Source organism: Lissotriton helveticus, chromosome 11 (genome assembly GCF_964261635.1).
Source record: "Lissotriton helveticus chromosome 11, aLisHel1.1, whole genome shotgun sequence".
Lineage (NCBI taxonomy): Eukaryota > Metazoa > Chordata > Amphibia > Caudata > Salamandridae > Lissotriton > Lissotriton helveticus.
Window position 1 is genome coordinate 230,586,607 of NC_136072.1, and position 12,747 is coordinate 230,599,353.

Sequence of the window (12,747 nt, forward strand, 5' to 3'; positions counted from 1 at the left end):
TCCTGTGTATTACTTAAGATGGTAAACACCCTTTCAATACACAAAAGAAACAAAAATGATTGGCATTTCTATTGCTTGTTTTACTTTTTTCTAGCAGTTGTTTAAAGTTACATGGCTGGAGTTTAACACCTGTGTTGCTCCACTGTTGGCAGTCAGAGCCATTTGAGTAACAATACACTTTGCTTGGTTACAATGTTTTGACGCTAGCAGCCTCTGAGGTCCTCGGATGAAACAATCATAGCTACTTTTCCACAAACGTAGCTCAATACATGAAGCCAAAAAACCTAACATGACATAAGTGTTTTTGTGCATACAATTACAATAATCTTCGTTTCACATTACTCACACCCGAAAGTTTCATACTGCCTTTCCTAAACTATAAGATGTTGAACGCTTTATTGTCATTTTTAAGGGACTGTTTTGCCAAAAGTGCACACAAAGGGAAAATAAACTTTTTGAAGGGATTGCCAAGAACAATCAGTTCCATTAGTCAGCCACAACATGGCACAATTTCCACAATTCACTGCTTACCTTCTCTGCCAAATGTTCCTTGACCTTTCAGAGATTTCTTCTTTTGATGGGTTCAAAGTGCGCAGAAAATAGAAAAGAATATGTCAGTGAAAACTTTAGAGACATTAGCACACAAGTATATTTAAATGACTTTGATCCAAAAGAAATTCAATGTTTCCACTTCTGGATTGAAAGTGAAGGAAGAATTCTACAAGGCACTTAGATTCCCCATGTTAGACTAATGTTCTGATTTGTTACCTTTGCCTCAAATTGTAAAGCGCTCCGATATCCTTCGGGATCAAGTTTGCGCTATATAAAACTTTATAAATAAATAAAATAACCCCTAGTTCTGGGGATGCGAGCTGCGTTGCTATCATTGTGCTGTAAACAGAGTCACACAAGGGCTGTGTGCGGCCACTCTTGACAGGGATTACTGAACTGTCAGCTCAGGTCACTGGCTTGGCCCCATTGGCTGAGCACATCAGCACTTCCGTGAACACATTTTTTCTGTTCGAGATTATTTACAAAGCTAGCAGTGAAAACTTTTTTTGGGTACAGAACAGAGTTTTTTTGGTAAACAGGGGAACAGATTTTATATTGGAAGGCTGCTAACCAGCTCATTAGTCTGAAAAAAGAACATTTTAGTGCCAGGGAATTTCAGCTGCATGTGAAGCATGAATATCTGCCCCTATTGTGTGAGTCTTTGGTGGATTCCTTTGCAGGAAAGACTGGATCTTTTCTTTACGTTAATGTCCCTTTGATTACTTGACAATAACCGCATGGGAATCTAATTATTCCAGCCACAGCGGTTATGTGCTGCCTGGAGAGCTCTACCACAAGGTTTCAGCAGGAAACCCGCCCAGTGTTTGCGTATAAACAGATTTATGGAACATATCCAAGGGCTTAAAGTAAACATTCACAAGAAATCCAACAAAGACAAGTGTCTTTATCAAAAGATGCAACCAGACACAGCCATTTGGAGACAGTTCAGTCTTTATAGAGCTATCAAGGTAGCCAAATACAGGCAATGAAGTAATATATGGGCTAAAGTACCCTCTGACATACATTATAGGGATATTGCAAGTATCCAAGGAATTCTACGATTATATAGATGAATGAAGCCAAGTTTCTTTATAAGGTCATGAAACTCCAAGGTGACTTGCAAAAACCTGTGAGCGAACATTAGAGGGTCTTTTATTCCTTATATTACAAGGTCACACCATTGCCCTTTCCACAAACCATGTGAATCTATGGGGCCATGATTTTTAACATAAATGATGTATATGTTTGTAAACATGAAAAATACTAGTTGAATCTGTAGTGCAAAATAAACATATTATTATGTGTTGCATGAAGATTTTTGAATCAGTTTAATGTAAGTCAGATTTGAAAATGCTATGGGCCAGAATATGTAGAAACATGCTAAAATTATAGAATTCCTGTAACGATCTACCTTGGAAAAACATAAAAATGTTGACATAGACATCACTTTTCTGCTGATCTCTCTTTATTTTAGAAATACAAACCAGTAGAACAAGACTCCATACTCCCTTCCCTTGGTAAAACTGAAGCTGTGATCTCCCTTTCATCATAGCTGCTGCCTCTGAGGGGACTATTATGATGTCACAATTCAACTTTAGGGGCAGATTTGTCATTGTGTTGTGTCGCTCTTATGCAATTACGGAGTTAGATTTATTAAGCCGTCCAATGCCACCTGGCGTGACCCTGCGTCGTTTGATAAATCTAGAGTAACGCAACGCAGTGCAAATTGCGTTACTCTGCCCCAGGGAGGCGTTCCATGGGTGGAGCATGTGTGTTCCCAGCATTCCACCCATTGATTTTGGCGCATTACCAGATTTACCATTACTGGTAGGCCTGGAAATGTGTCAAAATGCTGTGCATACCCAGGTGAGGTGTAACAAGGAGAAATACCTTTATTTCTCCTTGTTATTTCCTCTTACTATGTGTGCCGCATTCTGCAGCACACATAGAAAGAAGCAAATGCTCAGAGGATGTTTTTTGTGCAGGAAGGTGTCCCTTCCTGCACAAAAACAATCCTGTCTGCAACACAGGCATCCTATCACCGCAGCGCAAGGGGTGCTTGCATTGGTGCTAGGCAGCATAGTGTGCGTCAGCACAAGGAATGGGCAGAAATGCAAATTATCATGATAAATACTGTACATTCCTGCCCTTTCACACAGCCCAGCAAGGTGGCTAACTGCGCTCTGTAAAATAATGATAAATCTACCCACTAGTATCTTCTTACAGCTGAGCAGTTACGTCATTTCATTATTACTAGAGGCGTCACAGTTCAACTGTAAAAAGGAAATTAGAGAGTTTTTTTATAATGATAATGGGATTGTAGCTTCCATGCATTATATAAGGAGTAAAGTACCCCTCGATGTACATTATAAGGATAATGAAAGTCACCAAGGAGTTCCATAAACATATAGAGGAACGAGGCCGAAGGCTGAGTTCCTTTGGAAGGCTATGGAACTCCGTAATGATTTGCAATATCCTTATCGTGTATGCCTGTTGGTAATTTAACCCATATAATCACGGACACACTACCACCTTTCCCACAAACGATTTAAAACCTAGGTGCATCGCTCTTTCACATGAAAGAGGGAGCTTGTTTGCAAACATGAAGAATAAATATAAAACTTTCACAGGAAAATTAAACACATCAAAAACCTCTTAGATGTAAGTTGCAAACAGATATTAGGATACAGTTTAATACAAGTCAGTTTTTGTTTACAAAAAGAATACAGCTACAGTAGCTCGGGATGTGTACAAACATGGAGAACGATTCTAGCTTTTCTCTATGGAAGGAGTGCAAAAAATAAACACATTCTTTATGCTTGTCATTGTAAGCTATTAAAATAGAGCAGAAATAATAAAAGCAATGTTCTGTTTTCGTTGCTTTAAACAGCTGCTTCCATTATGCTCCGTGGCGGGTCTGCCTTTCACCTCAGCTGCTGGCTGTGGCAGCAGGCATTTTGATGTCAGAACTCACTGTAAAAACTTATAATGATCGAGTTTTTATGTCTTTTCTTTATAATTGGTGAGTGTGCGTCACAAGTCATCGACTATAAATAAATTAGAGACTAAAGTTTACACAGGGATTGCAGAATCCTATGTATTATAAAACTATTCAAATGCACATGCACATAGTGCCATAATTTCATTAAAATCACAGAGGTGGCAGAATTGAGGTGTTATGACATAAAGCCATTCATAAGGGCATAGGAAATTACATCACATGACATTTAGCCTCAAGACGCATATTTGACTTTTCTTTTTAAACATCACTGATCACTTTAGGCTGCACTGTGTAATTAAACATGATTAATAACCAGGTCAACATACACAACTACAATTAGCAAAAGGCAAACCCAAGGAAACTTTTACTTTAAATAAGTCAGTAGTCAGACCAGTTCAACTACAGACACTGCAAAGCAATCTTCAGGGGGATGCTGACAACAGCACACAGCAACGAGTGCTTCCCCTAGTTATGCCCAAATATTGCACTCTGTCTACAGGTCATGCAAAATATTGTATGGAGAGTAACAGAGGAAGCAGTCCTGTGTGAGGATCTATTTAAGGTTTTACACAATTTAAAGGTATGAATATGTGTTTATTACATATTAAAAAAGAAACATAACAGAACATGACATATTACAGGGGTATCCATATGTAAATACATTTGGAAACACTAAAACTCTTGTCTGTGAATTCAAATTAATGTGTTAATTCTGTGGCATTAAAACACTTTTATAGAAAAAGTAGATGCTTATTGTTTTTAAGCATAACATGCACCTTAAATATTAAGTACACTAGTAATATTGTTAATCACATTGCTAAAAATGCAGTCATGGGATTTTATGATGCAAATCAGAGAATGTAAATCACTATTTTGATGATTTCCAGTTTGTAGGAAGAAGGAGGCGGTGTGGTAGGTCACTGAAGAATGTTTATAGGGTGGGTGTAGGGTGGTAGAGCCATTGACACCTGAGAAGATGGAAGGTCAAGATTATGTTCTTTTTTATTCAGTGGGATAGAGAAAGTATTTACAATGTTAAAATTGTTGCTAGGAACTTAAGCTGGATAAGAATGGCTTGAGAAAAGTAAATTGGTTGGAATTCCACTTGAATTTGAGCTGGAGATAAGTAGAGGTGAATAATAATATTTGCAGGCACAAGGGAAGTTCATTGCAGAAACAAAGAGCCACAATACAGAGTGAGATCAAATGAGTGGGGAGATTGGATTTGAATGCTTACAGGTCCTCCCTCATAGGCATCAACATGGGTCTTAGCAGCCGCAGAGAGTGGAGCAGAAATATATTTAAGATGCAGCACCATGTTTAGGATTGTAATGGAATTCTTAGGTGGTGCTTAGAGAATAAGAATAACTGCATTATGGCTAGAACTGCATCTCGGGATTTGTTCCCCTGGTGATGGATATTTGTTTTTTGGGTGGAGGACTGGCAAATAGGAAGGTGGGTTTAATATGGCAGATGTTCGTGATATGAGCGGTACTGAAAAGATGAATCGGAAGAAGTGAGTGTGATGATGTGACCTCGTTCCATGTCCTGTGTTCCAGCATGGAACACAACAAACTCCTTATTTAATTGTTTTGTTGGATCTGTATTCTCGTTGGGTTGAAGTCAGTTCTGTGGGGAAAATAACAACTCAATCTGTTATCAAATTTTTGGATTCAATATTTAAACGTGAGAGCTTCCCCAATTTGTAACTTTCGTACAATGGCCCTCAGTTCTGTTCAGGGGTAATGGAAGACTATCTGCTCAAGTGTGGTGTTGTACATAAAAAATGTCATTGTATCACCCAGAAGCAAATGTCACTATGGAGAGATTCAACAAAACTTTGAAGGAGTGCATTCAATTGGCAAAAGTTAACTATCTTGATTGGAGCAAGGAGTTACAGAATCGTATTTCGGCCTACAGATTCACTCCACATTCCTCAATGGGTAAAACTCCATTTGAACTTTTCAAGGGAAGGTCTGCCAATACAAGTTTCTGTCCAGGGTGGATGATTTTGGATAAGGGGTTGAAAAACAATGACATTGTGGATTGGAGAGAGAAGGAATTAGCTCTTCAGAAGAAAAGTAAAATCTATATTGATGTTCGTAGGTCAGGTAAAGTTACACACTTCAAGATTGATGACAAAGTCAAAATTAAAGCTCTGGTGGGATGCCAGAGTTGGTCCAAATCCACATCTCTTAAATCTGTTGTTAAACTTTTCAAGAATGCTGTAAAAACAGATGATGGTCGCATTTGGAACCATAGTTGTGTTGTACATTTTGGTGGGAATAATATGTTTGACCCGGACCACGTTGTCTCTAGTGGGAATTCATCTGGCGTTTGTTTGAAATCTGGGTCCACTCGCAAGAATGTTAGGGTTCGCATACTTCCTAATTATTTGCGTGATTATGTGAAGTAATGGATTAATATGTGTTCTAACTGTTAATTTTGTTACTCTTTGGTAACTTTACCATCTCAAATGAATCATTTCAAATGTAAGGGGGAAGGAGTGTGATGATATGACCTGGTTCCATGTCCTATGTTCAAGCATGGAACCAGGTCAGTGTAGTGTTCTAAAGTTGACCACTGCTGTCTGTTGAATAAATGTAACGCATCCGTGTGAAGGCTGCATTATTTCAGTGAGCATGCGTTGCAGGAGCTGGGGAAATTTGTTTTCGATTGTCTTAGGAATAATATTGATTTTAGGGCTAGGCGTGTGGGGTGTTGGAAAATGACACTGCAGATGCAGCATTAAATTCACAGAGATTTGGGAGTACTATTGTTGCTAAATTTATATATCGAGGTTAGCGAGCCGCAAAACTGTTGGTAAGTGAGGAGCCAACTGTGGCATCTGCAGGAGCACTCCGCAAGAGATCTAGCATGCAGGACGGTTCTTGAGTGCCTGGAGAAGCTACTTTGGACACATTCTTTTCCTAAAATCCAGCAAGGAGAGCTCACTTATTAATTCAGGATACAAAAGTTAGAGAAAACATAGTATAAGGGAGTCAGGAGGTGGTCCGCCAAGGGAACCCAAATAGGGTTGTTGGTGAAAAATCTAAACATAGAGGAGGCAAAAGATCCACATTCGACACTTAATGTCCATGATCAGTTTGATAAGATAAGCGATATACTTGTAAACTACAACACGTGTAAAGTATCTTGAGTGTGAGCAAGTATACCTTAATACATCACATGAAATGAGCAAACGATTACAGTTGTTAGCCAGATGAGTATCTCAATGAGCTTAATGGCTGGTGCTGGAAAAAAAAGGCTGTGCTGTGCACATCATGGGTCCGCTCAGCCTACCGTCAATAGAAAGATAATAAACTGAGTACTATTAAATTGGGTAATAACAGCAACTGCTTTTTTGTAGTGCTAACATAAAATATTTGTGATAGTATTATTAAAAGAGCAGTGTTAACATTTCCAGATTTGCCCAGACATTCATTATTATGAGCCACAAACAAGCACTGGAAGCTTGGCCTTGTCCCTGTCAATCAGATCCCAGAAAATAAAGATGAATCGATTTGTCTAACAAGACTGTCAAAGTGCAGTCACCTGGGCAATCGCCCAATGACCAAACTACAAGAAGGGTCAATCGGAGACAACTAACTAGGTAGCAAGGAATATGATTGACTCTCATACGAGACATCTGTCTTAGGGCTCTTGACTATCATGGCGTACTTAATCGGAGGGCTGACCTGGACACAGACAACAATCAGTGCCTGAAGGGGATAGAAGTCCAAAACTCTTTCTAGAAGAGGAAATCCCCAAATATATTAACGTATACTACTTATTGTGGCTTCCAGTGCTGGCAAGTATCAAGAAGTCGAGGTGTATCATTTACTTACATTTTGTTCTTAACTTCACAGTTCAAAACCCAGGTCAGATCTGTGCTAACTGTTCTTATTTATTTATTTATAAAGTTTTACACATGTCCACACTTCCAATAATGTTGTTATCAAGCTTTATTCAATGCAGCAGTGTATTGTTTTTCCTTTTGAAACGAGCCTGAGTCAGTGTGTTTTATCACTTAAAACGGCTCTGTGCTTGATATTGCTTGAAAATTTCTTGAAAGATTAGAAAAACAAAAAAAATCCCCACCACCCGGAAAGGTTTAATGATATTCTTCCAGCTTTAACGCTGCCAAAAAAGACTGCAATGAACTTGGCATTTAAAGGATACTAAATATATCAATGTACCTAACTGTACTTGAGGCTGTCAGAACAAAACCACCAAACAAGACAAGACAATCGAAAAGCAGAGTGGATATGCCCCTGGCCTTGAAAACATTCGCACAGTCAGCCAAAGCAAGCCAATAAAATAACTTGGTTAAAGGCACAATGGGGCTTCATTGGGAATTTCTCGTCATTGCTAGTACTCTTGCTCAAATTCACACCCAACATGGATTGACTAAGTGTGCCTCGAGGTAGACATATAGGACGGGATGCGAACCAGTAGCATGAGACTAGGAGTAGAGTGGCTGTGGTTCGCTTAGAAGGCATTGCGCCAGAGTATTGCGAAAGCAATGTCTGATATAAATATTGTGCTGCCCAGAGACAAATTATTCATATGCCAAGTGTACACATTTGATACACTTTGAAAAGTGAAAATATGAATTTGGAGACACCAAAATGCCCACATTTTGAAAAGAAAGTGTAATCCACAATAACTTTGCTCTTGTTTGAGATTAAAGGTTTGCTATAGAAACAAGTAAACATTTACCACACAATAGATTTGCAAATGGTTTGGTGCTAGTTTCATCATCATATACAATTTGTCAGAAGCTTGTATATTTTGAACAAACACCAGCATACACAGGTGAGAGAGCATGGTGATATATAGTTGTTACCTTTCTCAACTTTAGTCTTCCTAAACTTGAAAACTTCTCCTTCTCTTCCACAACTGCCTTAAGGTTTGGTTGAGACATTCGACTATTTTTTTTCACATTGGCGGTGTCACTGAAGTCAATGCCGCTAACCACTGCTCTGCGATAGGACGTTGACCTCAGGCCGCGCCTCAGCATACAGAGACTGTCAAAATCAGAATCCGGGTCTGTGTCTCCCTCAGGACCCGTTGCCAAAGAAGGGGATCTTGTTTCAACCATACTGCGGACCTTGCGATTTCTGTTAGCGGGTTCCTCATTTAGGTTATTATGACTGTGTACTTTATTAGTGATCTTAATTGCAGAGGCTAGCCCTTTGGGGATAATCTGTTGCAGTCCAACCCGATAAGCCGCTTCACTATGTGTACTTAAGACTACTGACTGTTGTTCGCTCATTGGAATTGGGTTGGACTTTGATCTCTGGAGTTCCGTTTTATGCTCTTGGTAAGTCTTTAGAGAAACAGGTGACGAGCAGAAAGAAGATGTTTGTCTGCCACAAAAAAATTGCTTGGAATGCACTTGAATGTTGTTATTGTTTTCAGTTGATGAAATGGTTCCATTTGGCAAGTGACTTGGACTTGAACTGAAAACAATCTGTTCCGGCTCTGATGTAACCATCGACTGGTTTGAAACCCGCTGTGAACGGGTAAGTCTGTGGTCTGGAGAACATGCAGTCCCATTAGTTGTGAAACTGATAGAATTGTTGGAAACCACTTTCAGATGCTGGAGAGGCTGACCGAAAACATGTGGGCTGCCAGCACTGCCTTCTGGAGACGACGGCGGGCTCTTTCCGTTTGGCGTTGATCCCAGACTGGAGCTGGACTGGAAGAGCCCTCTTCGAAGCCGCCTGCTGTCTGGGGAGGTCAAGATCTTCTCAGCAGGCTGGGTCACTGTAAAGCAGCCCTTGTCTTCCAGGGGGAAGTCTGTCACCAGGACTCCTTCAGGACTTTGATAGGATTGTGGTCTTGGCTTGGAGGCCAGATTGCGGTACACCTCCTCCTCCAGTGGGCTGTGTGTGGTCGATCTCCGCCACATGGGAACCAGTTTCACATTATTGTTGGTAAAATCCACCTCACATCTGCCATCCATAATGTTGCTCCAGTCACACCGAAACACCAGGAAAAAGTCTGGGGAACTTCTTCAACTCTAATGAAAGAAACAGTGTTAATGTTGTCACGTAAAATTGAGTAAGAGAATAATACAATAAATCGAATAGGCTGGAGACATAAATGTCTGTCTCCAAAGATGCCTTTGCAGCTCTCTCCCTTGGAAATATGTTCATATTTGATCACTTTAGAGGCAACCTGTGTGCTCTCTTCGACCTCAGATGGTGAAGCCTGAGCTAACTGGTTAGAATCAAGCTGTGCTAAAAAGGGCCATCAACTTTTCTAATTAACATTTATGAACTTTCAGTAAAATTAGTGTTCCCTAAAAGTCAAATATAAGGATTCCTCTGGGATTTGCACTGGCCCAACTGTAAACATATTGTTGACTTAAGCAACGGTTTTTAATTTTGCAAAGAACTTTACTGTGGGATATTTCTTTTTTTGTGGGGGGGGGGTAGTTACTTTTTTCACAATGATGGTCTCTTCAGTTAATTTCAAAAAGTCTAATGAACTGACAAACACATCAATAGCCCTTCTAGCTATTGATCTCATTCACTAAAAGACGCTTCAGCGTCCTCTTTCCAATGCCTCAGTGGTTTCAGGACAACACCTACTTTTAACTTTTAACTGTGCCACCAGCAAAGTGACCGGCGTGGTACAAATGTCTACTGAGTGTCACTGAGATGTGTGAACTAATTGGTTCTCTTACCACAATGTCGAGTTATATAGGTAAGTACAGATTTACTAATATTAACTATATATATATATATATATATATATACATATATACACACACACATACATATGCATTTGTAAAGCAGCTCATATTCATTCCTTCAGGAGATCCTGTGATGTTCGATATTGTGTGACACAACCTTTTCATAGTCGAACGTCGGAGAAATACTTTGCAATAAGCATGGACATTAAACAGAAGTAGAAATTAAATCGCAACCACAAAAGAACAGTGGCCTCATTCAGGGTCTGGCAACAACAAGCATCATTCGGAAAATCAGGACATTGGGCGTGAAATCAAAGTTGCAACCAAGCAGTGGGGTCACCATGAAGGAGGAGGCAGGGCAGTAGAGAAAGGATCGGAAATAAATGCAGACTATAAAGAAATATGGAGAGAAAGAAAGAAAGAAAGAAAGAAAGAAAGAAAGAAAGAAAGAAAGAATACATTAATAATTGAGAACAAAAACGTATATATTGCTGTTTTACACACACACACACGTACGTGTACTTTGAGGACGTGGACTTAAACTAAGAGAAAGTGTCGTGGGAGCGGCTGCCGAGATTCCCACCTGCCGGGGGATGTGAGTTATGTCTCCCCTGGGGATGGATTGCACTTCTGTTGCCAGCGGCGGAATGTCAGCGGGGTTTGTTGTGCTTCTGAACGCATAAGCAGAGCTGCCAACTAGTTTGTAAGTCGGCTCTCACCAGTTCCCAACAACTGAGGTGTAATATTCGTCTTACCCGGACTTACATCACTTGCTCTCAAGTGAAATGTAAATCCCCACATTGTTAGCGGAGGTCAAGCTTTGGGTATCCCACTGAGCGGCAGGTGTGGGGTGGTGGTTGGCAGTATGAGGGGATCGCGAGGGTGTGCAGTGGGGTGCAAGGGGAGGCAGGGGGTCTACGGTACAGCAGACTTCGTGGAACAGTCTACCATTAGTATATGTAGTAGACCTTTGTACTCACTACCATTCCTATGTGATTCTTAGAGTTTATCCTTTTGTATTGTATCTCTTCCTTTAGTGACTTTACAACTTGTACATTTGCAATTTTTTCTATTTGTATCTCTTCCCTGTGTGACTATACAACTTGTACATTTGTATTTTTTTCTATTTGTATCTCTTCCCTGTGTGACTTTACAACTTGTACATTTGCAATTTTTTCTATTTGTATCCCTCCCCTGTGTGACTTTACAACTTGTACATTTGTATTTTTTTCTATTTGTATCTCTTCCCTGTGTGACTTTACAACTTGTACATTTGCATTTTTTCCCTGTTTGTATCTTTTATGTAACTCATGTAATCCTAAATCCTTATGTATCGCAACTGGTTCTTTTGTAAAGCGCACTGACACCTTAGAGTAATGTTCGCGCTATAGAAAATCACATTAAATAAATAAATACATACATATCTCGATGGCCGAGCAGGTTATGAGAGAACTGGGGGGGGGGGGGGCAGTGTAGACAAGGAGGATGGCACAAGGCTCTTCCTGTACCCTCCGGTAAAGTGGCAGGCGTCGCGGTTCCGTCTTACCTCCCGGGGACGGTCGTGCATTCTGGCGGGTCTAAGCTCGGGAGAGGATCCATGCAGTGCCGGCCTGGCCCCGCTTCACTCCCACGGGCTCTCTTTTCCACCTGTTGCCCCGCAGCAGCACCCCACGGGAAGCATCACACGGGTCGCGGGGAGGGAGGAGAGTTCAGCCCACAAAGTAATAAAAAGTGTCCGGCAGTCGTGCTCCGAGTGACGCGGCACAGCCTCGGTGTTCCCTCACTTCAAGAGTGTCACTCAGTCTCCTGCGAGTGAAGCCTGCACCCTTTCCTCGCCCCGCGGTGCTGCAGTGTGGCCCGTGAAAGCGGCGACTGTCACCAGTGCCAGGAGCCCAGCCTATGTTTGACACCTAAGAGAGGAAGGAGCGCCCCGCCGCGGCAGAGCGGGGAAGCGCACACCCAGCTCCGGCTGCAGCTGAGGACGGAATGTGCTCCAGTCTCGGCTTGTTTACAATTTTTCTTCACGTTAACAATTTTTTTTTTTAATATGTGTGCTCTTCGTTCCACACATTTTTGCGTTCAAGACAGACAGATTAGTAAAAAGGTGACAAGAGAACTCTTCTGGTGGGTAACCCGAGTGAGTGACAAAAGCTGGATTTATCAATGAAAGTGAGATTTCCAGTTAAGCATCCTTTTGAGCACTCAAAAGGAAGCCGATCTAGAGAAGGCGGGAGCTGGCCCGCGAGACGACGTATGAATGAATCAGAGCACCCTGGAGAGAGTGCTGGAAAGTATAGACAGCCATTTCGGATGTTTTGCTGGGAGCCTCGTTTTGCTTGGGAATTGGGCCGGTTCTTCAATAAAGATTTTTTATGCATTTTTATTTTTTTTAAATGGAGGTTACGATTTGTTTCACAGCATTGCTTGAAAGCCATAGGTTTCATAGGCAGTTCAGAAAATAAACTATTGTCATATGTCGGTACTTAAA

At 40.8% G+C, this 12,747-nt stretch overlaps 1 protein-coding gene across 1 annotated transcript in view; it reads right to left on the reverse strand.

The window, feature by feature from the left end:
* ARHGEF26 (Rho guanine nucleotide exchange factor 26) overlaps window positions 1-12,145 on the reverse strand; it is a 462,406-nt gene extending 450,261 nt beyond the window's left edge. Inside the window, exons 1-3 of the mRNA XM_078667924.1 lie at window positions 11,806-12,145; window positions 8,403-9,581; window positions 532-571 (exon numbers count right to left, since the gene is read on the reverse strand). Of these exons, the coding sequence (XP_078524050.1) occupies window positions 532-571; window positions 8,403-9,524 (1,162 nt within the window). The 5' untranslated portion in view covers window positions 9,525-9,581; window positions 11,806-12,145. The remainder of the gene's footprint in view (window positions 1-531; window positions 572-8,402; window positions 9,582-11,805) is intronic.
* Between the last annotated feature and the right edge of the window lie 602 nt (window positions 12,146-12,747).